The 17,957-nt window shown below is 36.3% G+C and overlaps 1 protein-coding gene across 7 annotated transcripts in view; it reads right to left on the bottom strand.

Annotated features, from left to right (window-relative positions):
* TRPC4 (transient receptor potential cation channel subfamily C member 4) overlaps positions 1–17,957 on the bottom strand; it is a 255,987-nt gene that overhangs the window by 173,186 nt on the left and 64,844 nt on the right. For 5 of the 7 annotated variants that reach the window (XM_051831769.2, XM_002721087.5, XM_051831767.2 and 2 more), the window contains exon 3: positions 261–665. In XM_051831769.2, coding sequence (XP_051687729.2) covers positions 261–638 — 378 coding nt within the window. In that variant the 5' untranslated portion in view covers positions 639–665. Of the gene's footprint in view, positions 1–260; positions 666–6,764; positions 6,936–17,957 lie in introns of those variants that run through there. The other 2 variants (XM_070048964.1, XM_070048963.1) reach the window with 2 other exon arrangements.

Below are 17,957 nucleotides of genomic sequence, written 5' to 3'. Positions count from 1 at the left end.
TTGCAGCATTACACAGAAATGCTGTAATTTATGAGAAGTCTATATGCATTGTTTTTTTCTTCTTTAGTTTTCACAATTATGTATGATTTGCCAGGGCACAAAGTGCACGAGCTAATATAGGACATGAAGGGTATACTTGATAATAATTTTCTATTATAGTAGTTCTAATTTTGATGGTCACATTTCTTAAAAGTTTTGAAAAATCAGTATCTAAAGAAACCTGCAGGTAGAATAAATTAAAAACTGTATTTTGCATATACCTGTTTTTCTCCACTTGGCTTTTTGTGGTTCAATAACAGCTCAACGGCTCCGACGACTTCTTTTCTGATTGCATGTAACAGAGCATCTCCAACATAAACATTAAAGCTTAACAGCAGTTCAATGAGCTCCAAGTTCTCATTTTCAATGGCAATGAGGAGAGCAGTTCTTCCAAGAGGATCAATGCAATTAATATTGATTTTGAAATAAATTTCAGCTTCCTCTAGAGATTTCTTGACACTTGCATAATCTCCTTTTTCTACCGCATTCAAATAGGCTTTTTCTGATGGTGAGAGTTCTGATTCTGCTCTTACTATCCTCAGAGGGATGCGGTCTCTGTAGGGAGCATTAACATTTCTTTTGTAATAAAACTGAGCCATGTTTCATGCCATGCTATTTCTTTGTTTCTGAAATTATAAACAAAAATAAACAGATTAGTGTTTGTATCCATTTAAACTATTATAAATCATATTTCTTTTCCAACTCATGATGCCAACAGTAATAGCATTATTATTAAGCAGTGAGAGTTAAGCTTTTTATTTCCTTGGACAATAGAAACGCATTTCATTTATCTGGAAACAAAAGTTACAAAATCGAAGAGGAAAATAGTGATAGTTTTTGAAAGAACCCATAAAAGGAGTCTCAAAAACTTCATGATATATGAGTATTATGAAAAATCTATGCAGAGTTTTCAAATTATTTTGCCCCAAAAGAAACTCATCTCTTAATTCCATTTTCTGTGGACATTTTGAAGCACCCTTTTATTGCCTTTATATCATGAAGAATAAACAAGGCAAAATTTAAGCATTATAAATTCATTTGAAGTCATGGTAAAAATATAGTTGAAGATGAGGAAATTATCTGATAAAATTAAGTCACTGTTCCAAATAAATTATCACCTTAAAATAAATAATAAGGTCCCTGGAAACTACTGATTTGGTAACATCTTAATGATTCAAATTTATAAGAAAAATGCACTACATTTTAAATATAAGTTCTTTATTGCTGTCAATTCACATCTTGAAATTAGCTGATTTTTTATTATTTTGTTATTTTAATTAAATTTATGTTTATTTACATATATTTACTATTTAATATTAAAATGAGTGCATGATCCCAAGTATCTAAAAAGGCATATTTGTTCTAACTGATCTTTTTAGACTTAATAACTTTATGAGTAAATTTAGTTTGAATAATGCTTTAATAGTAGATGAACAAAAAATAGTAGATTAACACACATGACATTAAAAATGTGATTATATTCAATGTAATATTTTCAGGTTGGGAAATTATGAACTGTTTGCATGCTACCTGAGTTTACTAGTGATTTCAATTATCAAATATTTAAATTCACCCTTTGACATCAAATTATTCACAGTCTCTCAAGTATCTAGATAGGGAATTGAATATACAAAGCTATTATTTCATAATTTTTTCCTTCCTGGCAATGTTACACTTAATGCTTTGTCAAGGTATGTGTCAAGAGCAGGTGTTCAAAATGCATTAATTTTAGATGTGCAAAATATTTACCTAAAGTCTTATTATAATTTCGATATTTGGGGATGATTAGCTCAATTTTGAATAACAGGAATAACATTTATTTTACAGGGTAACAAGGGAAATTTAATATCCCTCCAGTCTAGCCAAAACTTCAATAAAATAAAAATCACAATATTATCTATCTGATTTTAGTGATCTGATCCAATAATACCATTCAAATATATGCCTGGGAAGATCAACCACCACCTACTTCCTCAGCATTTCTTTTCCCACTCACACATTTGTATTGGTAAGAGTGTGTGGGATCAATGGCATGACATTCTCGCTGTATTTTTATCAAAAATATAGTCCAAATGGTTGAAAATGATGGTGATTGGCAGCAATTTAGCAGTACACATGCTATTATCTCACATAGTCATTACTCATGATTCATAGGAAAATACATGAAATTTTCAAGACATGCATGTATAACGTGTCTTGCCAATAAAGTTATTTTAGCTTGAAGCAAGTATTTAATGTAATGTACCCAAAATACTCATACAAGCTGAAGTGAAAATATACCTAGATTCACTCACAAATTCATAGTCATGTACACACATTAAACTAAAGCTTCAGGGTGGCGCTATAGTGTAGTGGGTAAAGCCACTACCTGCAGTACCAGCATCTCATATAGGCGCTAGTATGAGCTCCAGTTGCTCCACCTCTGATCCTGATCTCTGCTATGGCCTGGGAGAGCAGTAGATGATCTGCATGGGAGACCCAGAAGAAGGTCCTGGCTCCTGGCTGCGATTGGCTCAGCTACGACCATTGCGGCCAATTGGGGAGTGTGCCAGCAGATGCAAGACCTCTCTCTCTCTCTCTCCCTCTCTCTCTCTCTCTGCCTCTCTCTCTTACTTTCTCTCTCTCTGCCTCTACCTCTCTGTAACTCTGCCTTTCAGATAAAAAATAAATAAAACTAAAAAAAAAAAAAAAAACCCTAAAGTTTCATGAGAATTTTGATTTTACCAAGAATAAAGATCAGCCCAGAAACCAAAGTTGTGATGTAGCAAGTTGCCAATCCCCTATGGGCATTGGTTTAAATCCAGGCTTCTCCATTTCTGATCTAGCTCCCTGCCAATGCACCTGGGAAAGCAGTGAAAGATGGCCGAATATGTGGGCCCCAATCCCTATGTGGGAGACCCAGATAAAGATCCTGGCTCCTGACTTTGGTCTGGCCCAGCCCTGGCCATTTGGGGAGTGAATCAGAGAATAGAAGATCTCTCTTTCTCTCTCTCTCTCTCCCTCTCTCTCCCTCTCTCTCTCTCCCTCTACTTTTGAAATAAAGATTTTTTAAAAAGAATCAGCCTATAGAACTGCTAATTTTATTTTATTTCATTTGTTTAATTTCATTAATGATGCTATCAACTTCTAAATATATTCAAAATTTAAATGCATCAAATGATATTTAAATATTTACAATGGTATATTACAACTTATACATAGAGAAAGACAGACATATTAAAGATAATGGAGAGAAACTGCTGGCTAAACTGAAAAAGGAAAAAGATTATATAATTTTTCAGTATCTACACTTGTCCTTTTTGAATACTTGAGATGTGTGGATAGTAACAAAAGGACAAAAATCAAGTTTAATATTGTAAAACTGTGCTACATGAATGCAGTAGCAAGTGGAAAGTGCTGATAAGGCTCACAGAGTGCCCTGTGCTGACACACTTATCAGCAACTATGGAACTGTCATTGGACGGGAAGTCTGAAGGAGCACGGGACTCAGTGTAGCAATATTCCACCTTAAATGTTGAAATCAAAGCCTGCTCCTGGCCTTGCCCTTGCAGAATGTACTTCCTGAATGCAGCAAGAGGAATGCAGAAAATAACAGATCTTTTCTTTTCAATGTCTCCTTTAGGACTCTAGGAGGGAACTGTTTGTGTCATCAGGCTATGTTTCAAAGACTCAGAAACAAGATACGGAATGATGGGAAAAATCTCAAATCCTGAACTGTCACTTTATAAATAACATAAAATTTATTTTCTTCAATGTGTTGAGGATTTTAAGAAACAAAAATGTTGGTAGAGCTACAATTTGACAATGATCTCCAGATAAATCTTAAGTTTTCACTAAATATGAAAAGGACAATTATCCAAGCAACATAAAGATATACAAGAAAACAAGAAGAGTTTGACTCTGAAGGCATATTCCCTGAAGGAAAGCTTGGTTATGCAGTAGAAAAATGATTCTGAGTTTCAAAAACAATAAAGAAAAAATATATAGAAACCTCTGCTCTTCATTATGCTAAAATGAATTTCTCACAAAAATAATTTTTCTTTCTTTTTCTTCCATAATTCAATGATAAAAGATATGGATTCACAAGTCTGATATGACAAAGTAAGACACAGTCCTAGTTATTAGGGCACTATTACACAAACATTCATTTGTACTTGCTCTGGAATCTGACATGAAATAACATTCTCCTAGATCACTCATTCATATTCAATTCAATTCATTTTTCTTACTATTATTTTAGCATGTTACTTTGATAATCTTTGACATAACACTTACTTCACATAAATGCATAAGGCTCTGATTTTTGCTATCACTCTCTATCTCAGATCCTTTTCTAATTTCCTTCTATGTACCTTTTAGAAGTAACAAGTTTTGCCCCAAAATGCCACATGTTGACTGAAATGTTTTGTGACTTAGTCTCATCAAAATTAATTGCTAACATTTTTATCTTGTTCTAATACTGTAAAAGCACAATGAGTTACTAAATTCCTTTAAAATGTTTTAGTGGGGGCTGGCGCTGTGGCGCAGCGGGTTAAGGCCCTGGCCTGAAGTGCCAGCATCCCATACAGGTGCTGGTTCAAGACCTGGCTGCTCCATTTCCCATCCAGCTCTCTGCTATGGCCTGGGAAAGCAGTAGAATGGCTCAGGTCCTTGGGCCCCTGCACACGCATGGGAGACCTGGAAGAAGCTCCTGGCTTCAGATTGGCGCAGTTCCGGCAATTGTGGCCAATTGGGGAATGAGCCAGCAGATGGAAGACCTCTTTCTCTCTCTGCCTCTCCTCTCTTTGTGTAACTCTGACTTTCAAGTAAAATCAATAAATCTAAAAAAAAAAAAAAAGAGGTCTCTGAAAAAAAGTGCTTTAGTGACATATCTAAAGATGAGGTTATTTTACTCAACAATAACTCAACAATAACAGCAACAATAAAAAAAACTTATTTCATCAACTAACACACTATGACATACTAGGATTTTAAATAAGGAAACTATTCTTCAAATTATTTTTAGAAACTGAAGTTCCTTAGGATTTAACTAGCATCAAATCTAAATCTAAACACTAAATACCTCCATTTTAAAATACACATTGAGGATATTGCCATATGCAGGGCAAGCAATTTTAATTAGCTGGATTTTTATCTCACAGGATTTAGAAAACATATGTTTTAGAAAGTACATTTAGCGAAGTTTGAATGTGCACCCTGACAGCTAGAAAGTATGCACTGGTCTCTCTCTTTTTTTTCCTTTAAGTTTCAAAGGAAAAAATGATCTCTCCTCCCTCCAGCAACTAAATCCTACTGTCTGAGTTGTCATCCATTCCTATTTCTCTAGCTCTTTACAACCGTTTGTTCTTTCAAACCTGAAATCTCCATCTGCAAACCAAATCCTTCCTTTCAAATCACAAATATACTTAATTATCACAGTTATTATTTATTTCTAAATGACAATGGTAATTTCTCTCTCCCATCCTTGAAAATATGGTAAACTTGAAGCTCATCTTCTATTTACAGTCTAGAATATAAGATTTATCCTTATTGTTGAATAAAATTATTTTCTCAATTGTGTTCTGCTACTTATGAGATACATTCAACTCTTCAGGGGCTAATGGCACTCTTGTTTTCAGTTGCCTCTTAATATCAACATGAACTTGCTCTGTGCTGGGTTCTAGAATACTCTTCTCTAATGCTGTACCTCCTACCTCAGCAAACCGTGCTCTTAGTAGTTCAGAAGTAACTTTTGCTTTTGTCCAAAGCTGAGATGCTGGTATTATGAGAGATGTTCTTGTGGCTCTTTTCTTTATATGCCACTCTCCTTATTCATTACTTGTTATTGAAAATGTTTCATAAAACCTAAACATATCTTTAAAACTATGCCATAAAATTCATGTTGCCAGCCACAACTCTCTCAAATTCTGGACTTGTGCTGTCCAATATGGTAGCAATTAATTACATGCAGCTGTTTAAATGTGAATGAACAAAAATTAAATAATAGGAAGAAGAATTTCTCTTGTCTTACTGGCTACATTTTAACTACTCAATAGCATTTTCTCTCTGAAAGATTGAGTTACTTTATCGCCGTATCAGACTGTATGTCAGCTGCAGCAATACTCTTCTAAATAATCTCACTGGTGGTATTCTTGCATCCTTCTTATTTATCCTTTATGATAATAATTTACAGGAAAACCGTTGACATGTCATGGAATATCAGCCCCTCTATGATCTGTTTCAGCACTAACCTGGCATACTTTATTTTATACTGACAGAAGTACTGAACTATTTGGCTCCTGCAATTCACTGTCTTTCCCCACACTGCTCTTTATAAGTTGAATGCCTTTCCGCCCCTTAAGACCCTAGCAACTAGTTCCAAGTTTTAAAATCTTATCTGTAGTATCATAGCCTTGATGGTTTTTCTCACTTTCTCTCAAGCAAGATTTTGTGGTCCTTTTTATGCATCTTCATAAACCTTGTGGATCTCTTGGAATTAGAACATTTCTGACTGACTCTGTATTTAGTGATTGTGACATATGGTTTTGCACCAGTGCCCAAATTTTAGGAATGAATACATGACTTACTGGCTATAATTTTGGAGTTACTGCACTGCAATTTTAGGTAAAAGGACAAAACAAATAGGGTCAAATTGCTTTAACCACTTGCCTAGAATTTGTTTATCACTTCTAGTTAATATCTACTGAGCTATGAATTAGCCTGTGTAAAATGCTTTCATTTTTTACCTGTTTTTCTTCTGTGAACATCTTTAACATTGGGCTCTTCTCAACTATATGAGGAATTACAATTGTATTGTATAAATCAAGACATGTGTAGCTCACAGCTTTGGAATACATCACTAGTCACTGCTGCCTAAAATCTTCAGGAAGGCATGCAACTTCAGTCATTTGTGGATCCTGAAGGAATATGAGCACAGAGGGAAAGATACAAGACATCCTAGGAAAGTAGTTTGAGTATCTTATATTAGAGGAAGTAGAGTTAACGTACCAGATAACAGGAGAACAAAATATGCATATAAATCTCTACAAAATTATAAAAGAAGATGAAGGGCAAAAAACTCAGAAGTAAGGAATCATCAAGAATTAATTAGAGATAATCGTGGAACAACAGCAGAATGACTCAACAAACTAGTCATGAAACTCCTACAGTTTGTAAAAAATGCAAAAGTTAAAAGAAATAGAGATTGGAAGTACTGGGACTGGCATCTATAAAATAACAATTTTGAGACATGACAATAAAATAATGGAATAAGTAAAATATTTTTAGTAATAATGAGCAACCATGTTTGTAACCATAACAAGGGGGAGCAGTAGGTTAAGCCACTGCCTACAGCACTAGCATCCCATAGGAGTGCTGGTTTGAGTCTTGGCTGCTTCACTTCTGGTCTATCTCCTTGCAAATGTATCTGGGATAGTACCAAAAGATGGCTCAATGCTTGATCCCCTGCCACTCACATGGGAGACCCAGATGGAGTTCCAGCCTCTTGGCTTCAGTTTAGCCCAGCCCTATTTATTGTAGTCTTTTGGGGAGTGAACCAGTAGATGAAAGATTTCTCTCTCTGTAACACTACCTTTTAAATACATAAATATATCTTCTTTTAAAGGAGGATATAAGACCTCTTATTGAGAGAATCCATACTGCTACATAGAATTTGTAAGTATGACTCCTTTATAGATAAATCCTAAACAAGGCAGGGATAAACCTTATGAGAATTGCAACCACATGATTCATTAGGAATAGCTGTATCAACATTAATTAGCTGTTTGTTCTAGAAAGACTTTGCCCAGGAAAGATGATTGTAAACCAACAATGATTACACTATTTCAGTATTCACATTGATACATTCTTGCATATTTGTTTATCTAAGATAACATTTTGCTCACTTGGGCAAACAGTTCCTTTCCTAAATAATAGTTAACTTGTCAAGACTCTCTTCAGAACCCTGATCTTACTAAATCCACTAATCTTGAATTATCATGCTAAAAATAGTGTCAATTCTTATCATTTTTCCCATGTGGAAAGACATAACTTAAATCCCCCTTGAGACCACACCAAAAATTCCTGAAATTTCTTACCCTGACTGTCTCCTTTGGAGACATTGTGAAACTGAATTACAGGTGATATTCTCTCTCAATACTTCGAATTCTAATGAACTTAACTTTGCTTTATTAGGAGAATGTATGGTGATATTTTTGGAATCTGATACATAAAAAGGACAAAGAGATTAAAATCAAACCTCTGGACAAATCTGGAGGAAAGAATATAATGGAGCATTGCTTTGAAAATAGGAAAGAAAAACACTCCTACTTGGAAGCTGGAATTTTGAATCTTATTAAAATTATTTAAATACAGGAAGGAATAAAATTGGGCTCATGCATATGGCCTCAGATTATTTCTAACTCTAAAACATATCTGAACATAGAAAAGTTCTATAATATAAGGAAATTATGGAAAAAGGTAGGAAAGTTTTCAGTTCAAGTTAAGATTTCTGTGTTTGGCTTACCAATTATTCTGTGGCACCCAGGAAAGTATCTACTATATAACATAAGCTCAGTAATTGTTTGCTGAATGAATAAAATATTTATTGAGAATATATATGTCAAGATTTGTAAGATTTATAAATTATTTTAACAGAAGTATTCATTTTATTTGAAAAGCAAGGTTACAGAGAGGTAGAGGCAGAGTCAAAGAGAGAGAGGTCTTTGATTTGGGTCACTCCCCAAAGAGCTGCAAAGGCTGGAGCTGCCCCAATCTGAAGCCAGGAGCCAGGGGCTTCTTCTGGGTCTCTCACATAGGTGCAGGGGCCCCAAGATTTGGGCCATCTTCCACTGCCTTACCAGGCCATAGCAGAGAGCTGGATTAGAGGTGGAGCAGCTGGGACTTGAACTGGCGTCCATAAGGGATGCCAGCACGGCAGGCAGTGGCTTTACCCGCTATGCCACAGTGCTGCCCCCCCAAGATTTGTAAGATTTGTACACTAAACATTGGGAATACCATCATGAATGAAAACTAGTAACCTGGGGCTGGCGCTGTGGCTCACATGGCTAATCCTCTGCCTGTGGAGTCGGCATGCCATATGGGTACCGGGTTCTAGTCCCTGTTGCTCCTCTTCCAGTCCAGCTCTCTGATGTGGCCTGGGAAGGCAGTGGAGGATGGCCCAAGTGCTTGGGCCCTGCACCCACATGGGAGACCAGGAAGAAGCACCTGGATCCTGGGTTCGGATAGGCGCAGCACTGGCTGTGACGGCCATTTGGGGAGTGAACCAACGGAAGGAAGACTTTTCTCTCTGTCTCACTCTCTCACACTGTATATAACTCTACCTGTCAAATAAATAAATGAAAATCTTAAAAAAAAAAAAAAAAGAAATGCTATGGGAAAAAGATGCTATGGGAAAAAAACACTGAGAAGATTATATTACAATAAAGAGACTACAGAATGAGGAAACAATGAATCAGGGGGAACAAGACTCATTCTAGAATATTGCAGGGAGCACCTCTGCCTGGAGTAGAGTAAGGGCAAGGACAGCAGAGATGAATCTGCAGAAGATTCAGTACGAGGGCTGTGGCTTTATTCTCACCATATGAGTAAGTTACAGAATGGCTTTGAATAGCATAACATGATTTCTAACTTTAAAGATCATTTGCGCTATTGATTAGGAATTAAGCAAGTGTGGAAGCTAGAGCACATCTGCCATTAAGCCAAGTGAAACTATCAAGATTCTACAAGAAAGTAGAGACATTACATTTATGAATGCAAAGAAATTAAGATGTGTGGTGTTCCAATGATAGAAAAATACCAATGGAGATTTAAATATCTGTAACTGGGATTTCTGTGATTCCTATAAGGCATGTCATAGGGTGTGGCTGGGTCTTTGGGCAATCATTTCATCTAGCTTGAGAAGTTCAGGGTTCTGTGCTTACAATGAAGAGCACAAAGATCCTTTGGGTGGTACATGTGCCTCTGTGAGTGAGGTTACAGACCACTGTGGGCTCACTCTGGGTGGTTGGTTCACATTGGTAGAGAGTAGCTAAAACTGTGATCATGTCAGCCAATAACTGATAGCACTGCTGACCACAGAGATCTAGCACGCCCAACTTAGGTGTCAACCTGGACTCTTGCACTGTCAAGACCCTTGCACTACCTGGAACTTCTGTGGCCCTACCCAGCATACCCCACTGAATATCCACTGATGTTGCAGATACTCCATTAAGTCACAGAGGCATTATTTCCAAAGTTAAAGCCCTCAAAGGAGAAAACCATCAAGTGTTTCCACAAAAGCCTAAATATAAACATAGAAACACATGGGACATGAACATAGAGACAATATGATTCCCTAAAAGGGTCAGAAGCTCAATATTAGAATATAAAAATTAAGGAATTTGTTAAATTCCTGAAAAGGATTGTAAAAGAATAATCATAAGATTATTCAAAAACACAGAGAAGCAAATATATAAGTTAAAGAAATTCGTGGATGAAAAATTCTGGGAGATAGAAATATTGAAGAAAAATCAAACTGAAATATTTGAAATGAGAATTCAATATGGCAAATAGAACACACAGTGGAAAACCTTAGCAATAGACTTTGTGGGCAGAAGAAAGAATATCTGACCCAGAAGACAAGTCTTTGGAAATACCTCAGACCAAAAAAAAAAAAAGAATAAAACTGAAAATAGTATTTGAGAGACATTATCAAATGACCAAATATATATATATATATATATATCTTAGGAGTTTCTGAAGGTGTGGAAAGAGAGATTGGATTAGAAGGCCTATTAAGTGAAATAATAATGAAAAACTTCTATAATTTGGAGAAAGATAGGGACATTCAAGTACACCAAGCACATAAATCTCCTAATAGACGTCATCAGAAAATAGCTTTACAACAACACTTTATAGTAAAACTTTCAACAGTAAAACATAAAGAAAAGACTCTAAAATGTGCACAAGAGAAATGCCAGATTATCTTCAAAGGATCTCCAATTAGAATGACAGCTGAGTTCTCACCAGAAAACCTACAGGCCAGGATAGAATGGAGATACATAGTCCCCAAGTTCTAAAAGAAAAAAAAGAAAAACTGTCAGCCTGCGCCAGCACCGCAGCTTACTTGGCTAATCCTCCACCTGCGGCGCCAGCACCCCAGGTTCTAGTGCTGGTTGGGGCGCCGGATTCTGTCCTAGTTGTTCCTCTTTCAGTCCAGCTCTCTGCTGTGGCCCGGGAAGGCAGTGGAGGATGGCCTAAGTACTTAGACCCTGCACCCGCATGGGCGACCGGGAGGAAGCACCTGGCTCCTGGCTTCGGATTGGCGCAGCATGCTGGCCGCAGCACACCGGCCGTAGCGGCCATTTGGGGGGTGAACCAATGGAAAAGGAATAACTTTCTTTCTGTCTCTCTCTCTCACTGTCTAACTCTGCTTGTCAAAAAAAAAAAAAAAACAAAACTTGTCAATTCAAAATACTGTATCCAGCAAAACCTTCACTTATAAATGTAGGTGAGATAAAACAAATAGTATTTGAAAGAATCAGTCACCATTTGTCTATTCCTGCAAATGATACCTAAGAAGGTGCTACACATAGAGACAGTGAAAAATATTCATCATTATGAAAGAATGTGAAGGCAGAAAATCTCCTAGTAAAGGTACAAAGGAAAACTAAAGCAAATGATATTCATGGAAAAATACTAGAACCAAATTTGTTACTTCTCAATAATAACCTTGAATAAAATAGCCTAAATTCCCCAATTAAAAGATACAACCGGATGAGTGGATTAAAAAATCAAGACCCATCCATTTGCTGCCTACAAATGCCTTATTAACAAAGATACACAGACTGAAAATGAAAGGATGCAAGAAGCTATCACATGCTGATGGGAAGCAAAAAAACAAGCAGGAATAGCCATCTCAGTACAGGAAAAAAAATGTACTTTATCCAAAAACTGTTAAAAGAGACAAAGATGGGTATTATGTAATGATCAATTCAACAGGAGGATGTGAATATCATAAATTTATATGCACCCAATGTCAGGATGTGTAGCTATTTTAAACCAATATTAACAAATCTAAAATGAGACATAGGCTCCAAATTAGTAATAATGGGGGACTTCAACATCACACTGTCATCAATGGACAGATCATCTAGACAAGAAAAAAATCAACCAAGAAACCACAGAGTAATCGACAGTATAGACCAAATGGATCTAGTTGATATCTACAGAATATTTCATCCCACAGCTGCAGAATACACTTTTTTTTATAAGTGTGTGGAACTTCACCTAGTATAGACCATATGCTAGATCACATGCAAGTCTTAATAAATTCAAAAAAATTGAAATCATAATAGGTGGCCAGCGCCGCAGCTCACTAGGCTAATCCTCCACCTTGTGGCACCGGCATACCGGGTTCTAGTCCCGATCGGGGCACCGGATTCTGCCCTGGTTGCCCCTTTTCCAGGCCAGCTCTCTGCTGTGGCCATGGAGTACAGTGGAGGATGGCCCAAGTGTTGGGCCCTGCAACCCATGGGAGACCAGGAGAAGCACCTGGCTCCTGCCATTGGATCAAGCGTGGTGCGCCGGCCACAGTGCACCAGCCGCGGCAGCCATTGGAGGGTGAACCAACGGCAAAGGAAGACCTTTTTCTCTGTCTCTCTCTCACTGTCCACTCTCCCTGTCAAAAAAAAAAAAAAAAAAAAAAAAAAGAAATCATAATAGGTATCATTTCTGACCACTATTAAATTAAGCGGGAAATTAACAACCTGATAAACTCTAGAAAATATGCAAACACACAATGGAGACTGAATAATATGCTCCTTAATGAACAGTGTGTCACAGAAAAAAGCAAAGGGGAAATAAAAAATCCTAGATATGAAAGATTAGGACATTTTAGAACCTATGAGATACAATAAAACCAATGCTAAAAAGAATTTTATACAATAGTGCCTACATCAAGAATTAGGATAGGCATCATACAAATGATCTAACAATGTATCTCAAGGGCCTAGAAAAACAAAAGAAAACAAACCCTAAAATTGTGGGAGGAAAGAAATAATTAAAATTAGGGAAGAAATAAACAAAATTGAAACAAAAAATATATAAAAGATCATTGAAATGAAGAGGTGATTTTTTGAAAAACATCAACAAAATTGATACACCATTGGCCCAACTAACGAAAAATAAAAAAAGAAGAAAACGTTAGAAAAACTGAAAATAGTGTTTGAGAGACACTATCAAATGACCAAACATATGTGTCTTAGGAGTTCCTTAAGGTGTGGAAAGAGAGATTGGATTAGACGACCTAGTCAGTGAAGAATAATACCCATATTATTTAAATCAGAGATGAAAAAGGAGATGTTACAACTGATACCACCAAAATAAAACAATCATCAAGAATTACTACAAACAGCTATATGCCAACAAACTGGAAAATGTTGAAGGCATGCATATATTTCTGGACACAATCTACAAAAATCGAGTCCTGAAGACATGGAAAACCTAAATAGACCAATAACCAAGACAGAGCCTGAATCAGTAATAAAGACCCTTCCCACAAAGAAAATCAGAGCTTTCATTGCTGAATTCTACCAAATTTTAAAGAAGGGAGATAATCCTCACAGACTGCTCCCACGAAGTTATAACCTTAATTACAAAAGCAGAAAAAGATACAAGAATGAAAACTAGAGACCAATATCCTTGATGAACACAGATACATAAATCTTCAACAAAATGTTAGCTAATCCAATCAAACAATACATCAGAAAGATCATTCACTCAGACCAAGTGGGATTTATCTCTAGTAAGCATATGCAAATCATATGCAAATCAATAAATGTCATTTATTTATGAAGACTAAAAACCATGTGATTATCTCAACAGATACACAGAAAAAAATGATAAAATACAGCATCTTTCATAATAAAGTCCTTAAGCAAATTGGGTATAGAAGGAACATTCCTCAACACAATCAAGGCAATTTATGACAAGCCGAAAGCCAGTATCATTTTGAGTGGGGGAAAGTTGAATGTAGTCCCACTTCCACAAAGATAGGAAACCAGACAGGATGTCCCATTTTCAATTTTGCAGCTCTATAAAGTTCTGAGATTCTTTAACCAAAGCCATTAAGCATGAAAAAGAAATGAAAGGGATACCACGTGGCAAGGAGGAAGTCAAATTATCCCTGATTGCATATGACATGATACTATGTACAGGGGAACAAAAAGATTTCATGAAGACAAAATTGGAACTCATAAGAGAGTTTAGTAAAGTTGCATGATATAAAATCAACACTCAGAAATCAATAGTTTTTTAATACAACGACAATGCCAAGCCTGGGAAAGAAGTTGTAAGATCAATGCCACTCTCAATAGCTATGAAATAAATTTAATAGGCATTTTTCAAAGTATAAAAAACTAACGGTGAATAGACATATGAAAAAATGTTCATGATCACTAGCCATAATGGAAAGTAAATAAAAGCCATAGTGAATTGGGATGCAATAGAACCTCACTATGGCACTAATAAAAGCCATAGTGAGGTTCTATTGCATCCCAATTAGATTGGCTTTAATCCAAAAATTAAAAAATATAAATGCTGGTGAGAAAAAATTGTTCTCTCATCCACTTTTGGTGGGGATTTTAACTAGTACAACTGGTTTGGAAAACAGTACAGAGATTTCTCAGAAATCTGAAGATAGATCTACCATATGACCCAGCCATCCAACTCTTAGGAATTTACCCAAATGAAATGAAATCAACATATTAAAGAGTTATCTGTATCTACATGTTTACTGCAGTTCAACTCACAACAGGTAAGCTATGGAACCAACCCTCACGTCCAACAACTGATGACTAGATAAAGAAAATGTGGTATATATAAAATGATCAGATAAGAATTTTTTTTTAAAAAAAAAAGAATAAGGGGGCTGGTGCTGTGGCATAGTAGGTTAAACTTCCACCTACATCTCCAGCATCCCATGTGGGTGCCAGCTACTCCACTTCCAATCTAGCTCCCTGCTTATGGCCTAAGAAGGCAATGGATTCTGGCTTAAGTGCTTGGATTCCTGCACCTACATGGGAGACCCAGAAGAAGCTCCTGGCTTCTGATCGGCCCGGCTTAGGTCACTGCAGCCATCTGGGGAGTGAACCAGTGGATGGAAGACCTCTCTCTCTCTGTCTTTCTCGCTCTGTAACTCTGCCTCTCAAATAAATAAATAAATATTTTTTAAAAAAGAAAAGGACAAAGCACTAAAATTCAAAGAGTGAAAGAAAATTGTCCCTTCAGAGGAGAGGGATTATATATAGAAAATAACATTTGAAAATTCATTCAACTTTACTGACCTCTAAAAACTGATGTCTATCAACAAGATAAAAGATATTGCATGCCAAAGGTGATCAGATTACAGATAAAGACTACTCAATATTGGAAATGATGTGATGAAATCTCTTCTCTCATAAATTGCTTGTGGTGGTTTAAACAGAAAAAAGAACTAGAAATGTGTTTAGTTTTTGAAAGCTTCAAGTCCTTAACCCTAGGAATATCACTTTTAGGAATCTATTCTAGAGTTATATTTTCTAAGGTGAGTAATATATGCATAAAGGTAAATATTACTCTGTTATTTATTGTTGGGAAAAGTTAGATGCAAAAGATCATCATTGTCAGTTCAATAAAGCATTGAATATTTCATTAAAAATGTTCAAGTATAAAACAATGCATATTACACTTTTATTGTCATGGGGAAATAATCATATTACAGCAAGTGGTAATCATGAAAATAAGTTAAACACAATAAGAAAGTACTTGTAACAATAAAGATATCTAAACTACGAAAGAGGCAACCATACTAATAAGAAGAGTTATCTATGGGTAATTCACATTTTGTTATCATTTTCTTTATTACTCCTATGTTATTTGAGTGGCAGATGGATAGAAAGAATAGAGAGAGGTTCCACCTATAGAATCATTTGTGAAATACCCGCAAAGGCTGAGTCTGGGCCAGAGCTGGGGCTGGAAGCCTGTAGCCAGAAATGCACACCAGATCACCCCTGTGGGTGACATGAATCCAATTATTTGAATCATCACTGTTGCCTCCTGGGGTCTGCATTGGTGGGAGGCTGCAGTCAGGAGCCAGAACCTGGAATCAAACCCAGACACTCCAATGTGGGACTTGGGCATCTTAACCATTAAGCTAAATATCTGTTTCTCTTGTTTTCTATATTTAAGCTTTTGGTAACAAGAACACAAGACCTTTTAATTAAAAAGAAAACTGATTACAAAACAAAACAGAAACACTCAACTGTCATTTTTCCTCATGTTTAAAATATATTTAGCTTATTTTTCAGGACTCTAAAAATGGGAACCTATACAAATAGGTAGAAATTATAAAGAAAAGGCTTCCTTCTCAATAAAAGGGTGATCTTTTATAGTAAGATTTGTCCAAAGTTTAAGTAGCTTAGCTCAGAGGCTAAAAATCTCTCTGTTGCTGGCAGCATTCAAAGAAAGAGACAATGTAAAGGAGTATTACAGACAGGATTCAAAACCCAGAGAAGTGGCTAAATTGGATAATCTTTAATGAATACTGTGACTAACTCCGTGATTCTATTAGTCTCTGCTTCTGTCATCATCATTGACAATAAACCATGTGACCTTGAACAATTTACTGACATTCTACACTTTTCCATTAAAGTTATATTAAGTGAAATCTATGCTTCTATCAATCTCTTTTTTAACATAAACTGTAAAAATGGTAACTTTCTGTTTTGATGTGTTACTTTCCTGCCCTTGATCAGTAGCTGAGTCTTTTAATATGATATGTTTTAGAGATTTCAGAAGAAACTATTTCTGAACTCTTCAGATAAACAGAACTATGAGAAAATTTTCAGGTGCATCTATTTTATGAAATTTAGTAAAAAGCTTTTGATCATCACATAGTTAAAATATTGTATAGCAGGCCGGCGCCGCGGCTCACTAGGCTAATCCTCCGCCTAGCGGCGCCGGCACACCGGGTTCTAGTCCCGGTCGGGGCGCCAGATTCTGTCCTGGTTGCCCCTCTTCCAGGCCAGCTCTCTGCTGTGGCCCGGGAGTGCAGTGGAGGATGGCCCCGGTGCTTGGGCCCTGCACCCCATGGGAGACCAGGAAAAGCACCTGGCTCCTGGCTCCTGCCATCGGATCAGCGCGGTGCGCCGGCCGCAGCGCGCCGGCCGCGGCGGCCATTGGAGGGTGAACCAACGGCAAAGGAAGACCTTTCTGTCTGTCTCTCTCTCTCACTGTCCACTCTGCCTGTCAAAAAAAAAAAAAAAAAAAAAATATTGTATAGCAGTTTCCACTGTAAACATTTATTGTACTATGAAATTAATTTGGATATTTTTATGTCTTAAAATACTTCTTTTATTCTTAAAACTAAAATACATCTTTGTTTAAATAATAAAGCATATATGGTCTTACCAATTAATCAGCATTTAAAAAGGATTTTCATATAAAGGTATTTTATAAATGTATACATACAATTTTATTTGCTATAAATAAATAAATTTGTTAAAATGATTTTTAAAGCTTATTTTGTGTTGGGGCAGGACTGTTTTGAGAACTGAATATCACATAAAACAAAATTCTAACATGTAAATCTCTGGTAAGAAAATTAAGCCTACATTAAACTATAAAACAACCACCTCTTAAATGTGCCATAAGGAGAGAGAAGCCAGTAGTAAATATGAAAAAGAAAGTCCTCCAGGGTAGATTTGGGCAATATTTATTGAGGAGTCAAAAGAAAAAAAGAGTTTTAATAGTTCTCTGCCCTCTTATTCACAGGGGATAGATTCCAAACCCCAGTGATTGCCTGAATTTGCAGATGGTACCAAGCCCTATACTCATGATATCACCTTTACTTTTCGCTGCACAACTTAGCAACTGCAACATATAATTTTTTGTCTTTTACT

Source organism: Oryctolagus cuniculus, chromosome 9 (assembly GCF_964237555.1).
Source record: "Oryctolagus cuniculus chromosome 9, mOryCun1.1, whole genome shotgun sequence".
Classification (NCBI taxonomy): domain Eukaryota; kingdom Metazoa; phylum Chordata; class Mammalia; order Lagomorpha; family Leporidae; genus Oryctolagus; species Oryctolagus cuniculus.
The sequence above is the reverse complement of the archived record's forward strand: the minus strand, read 5'-3'. Positions and strand labels throughout refer to the sequence as shown.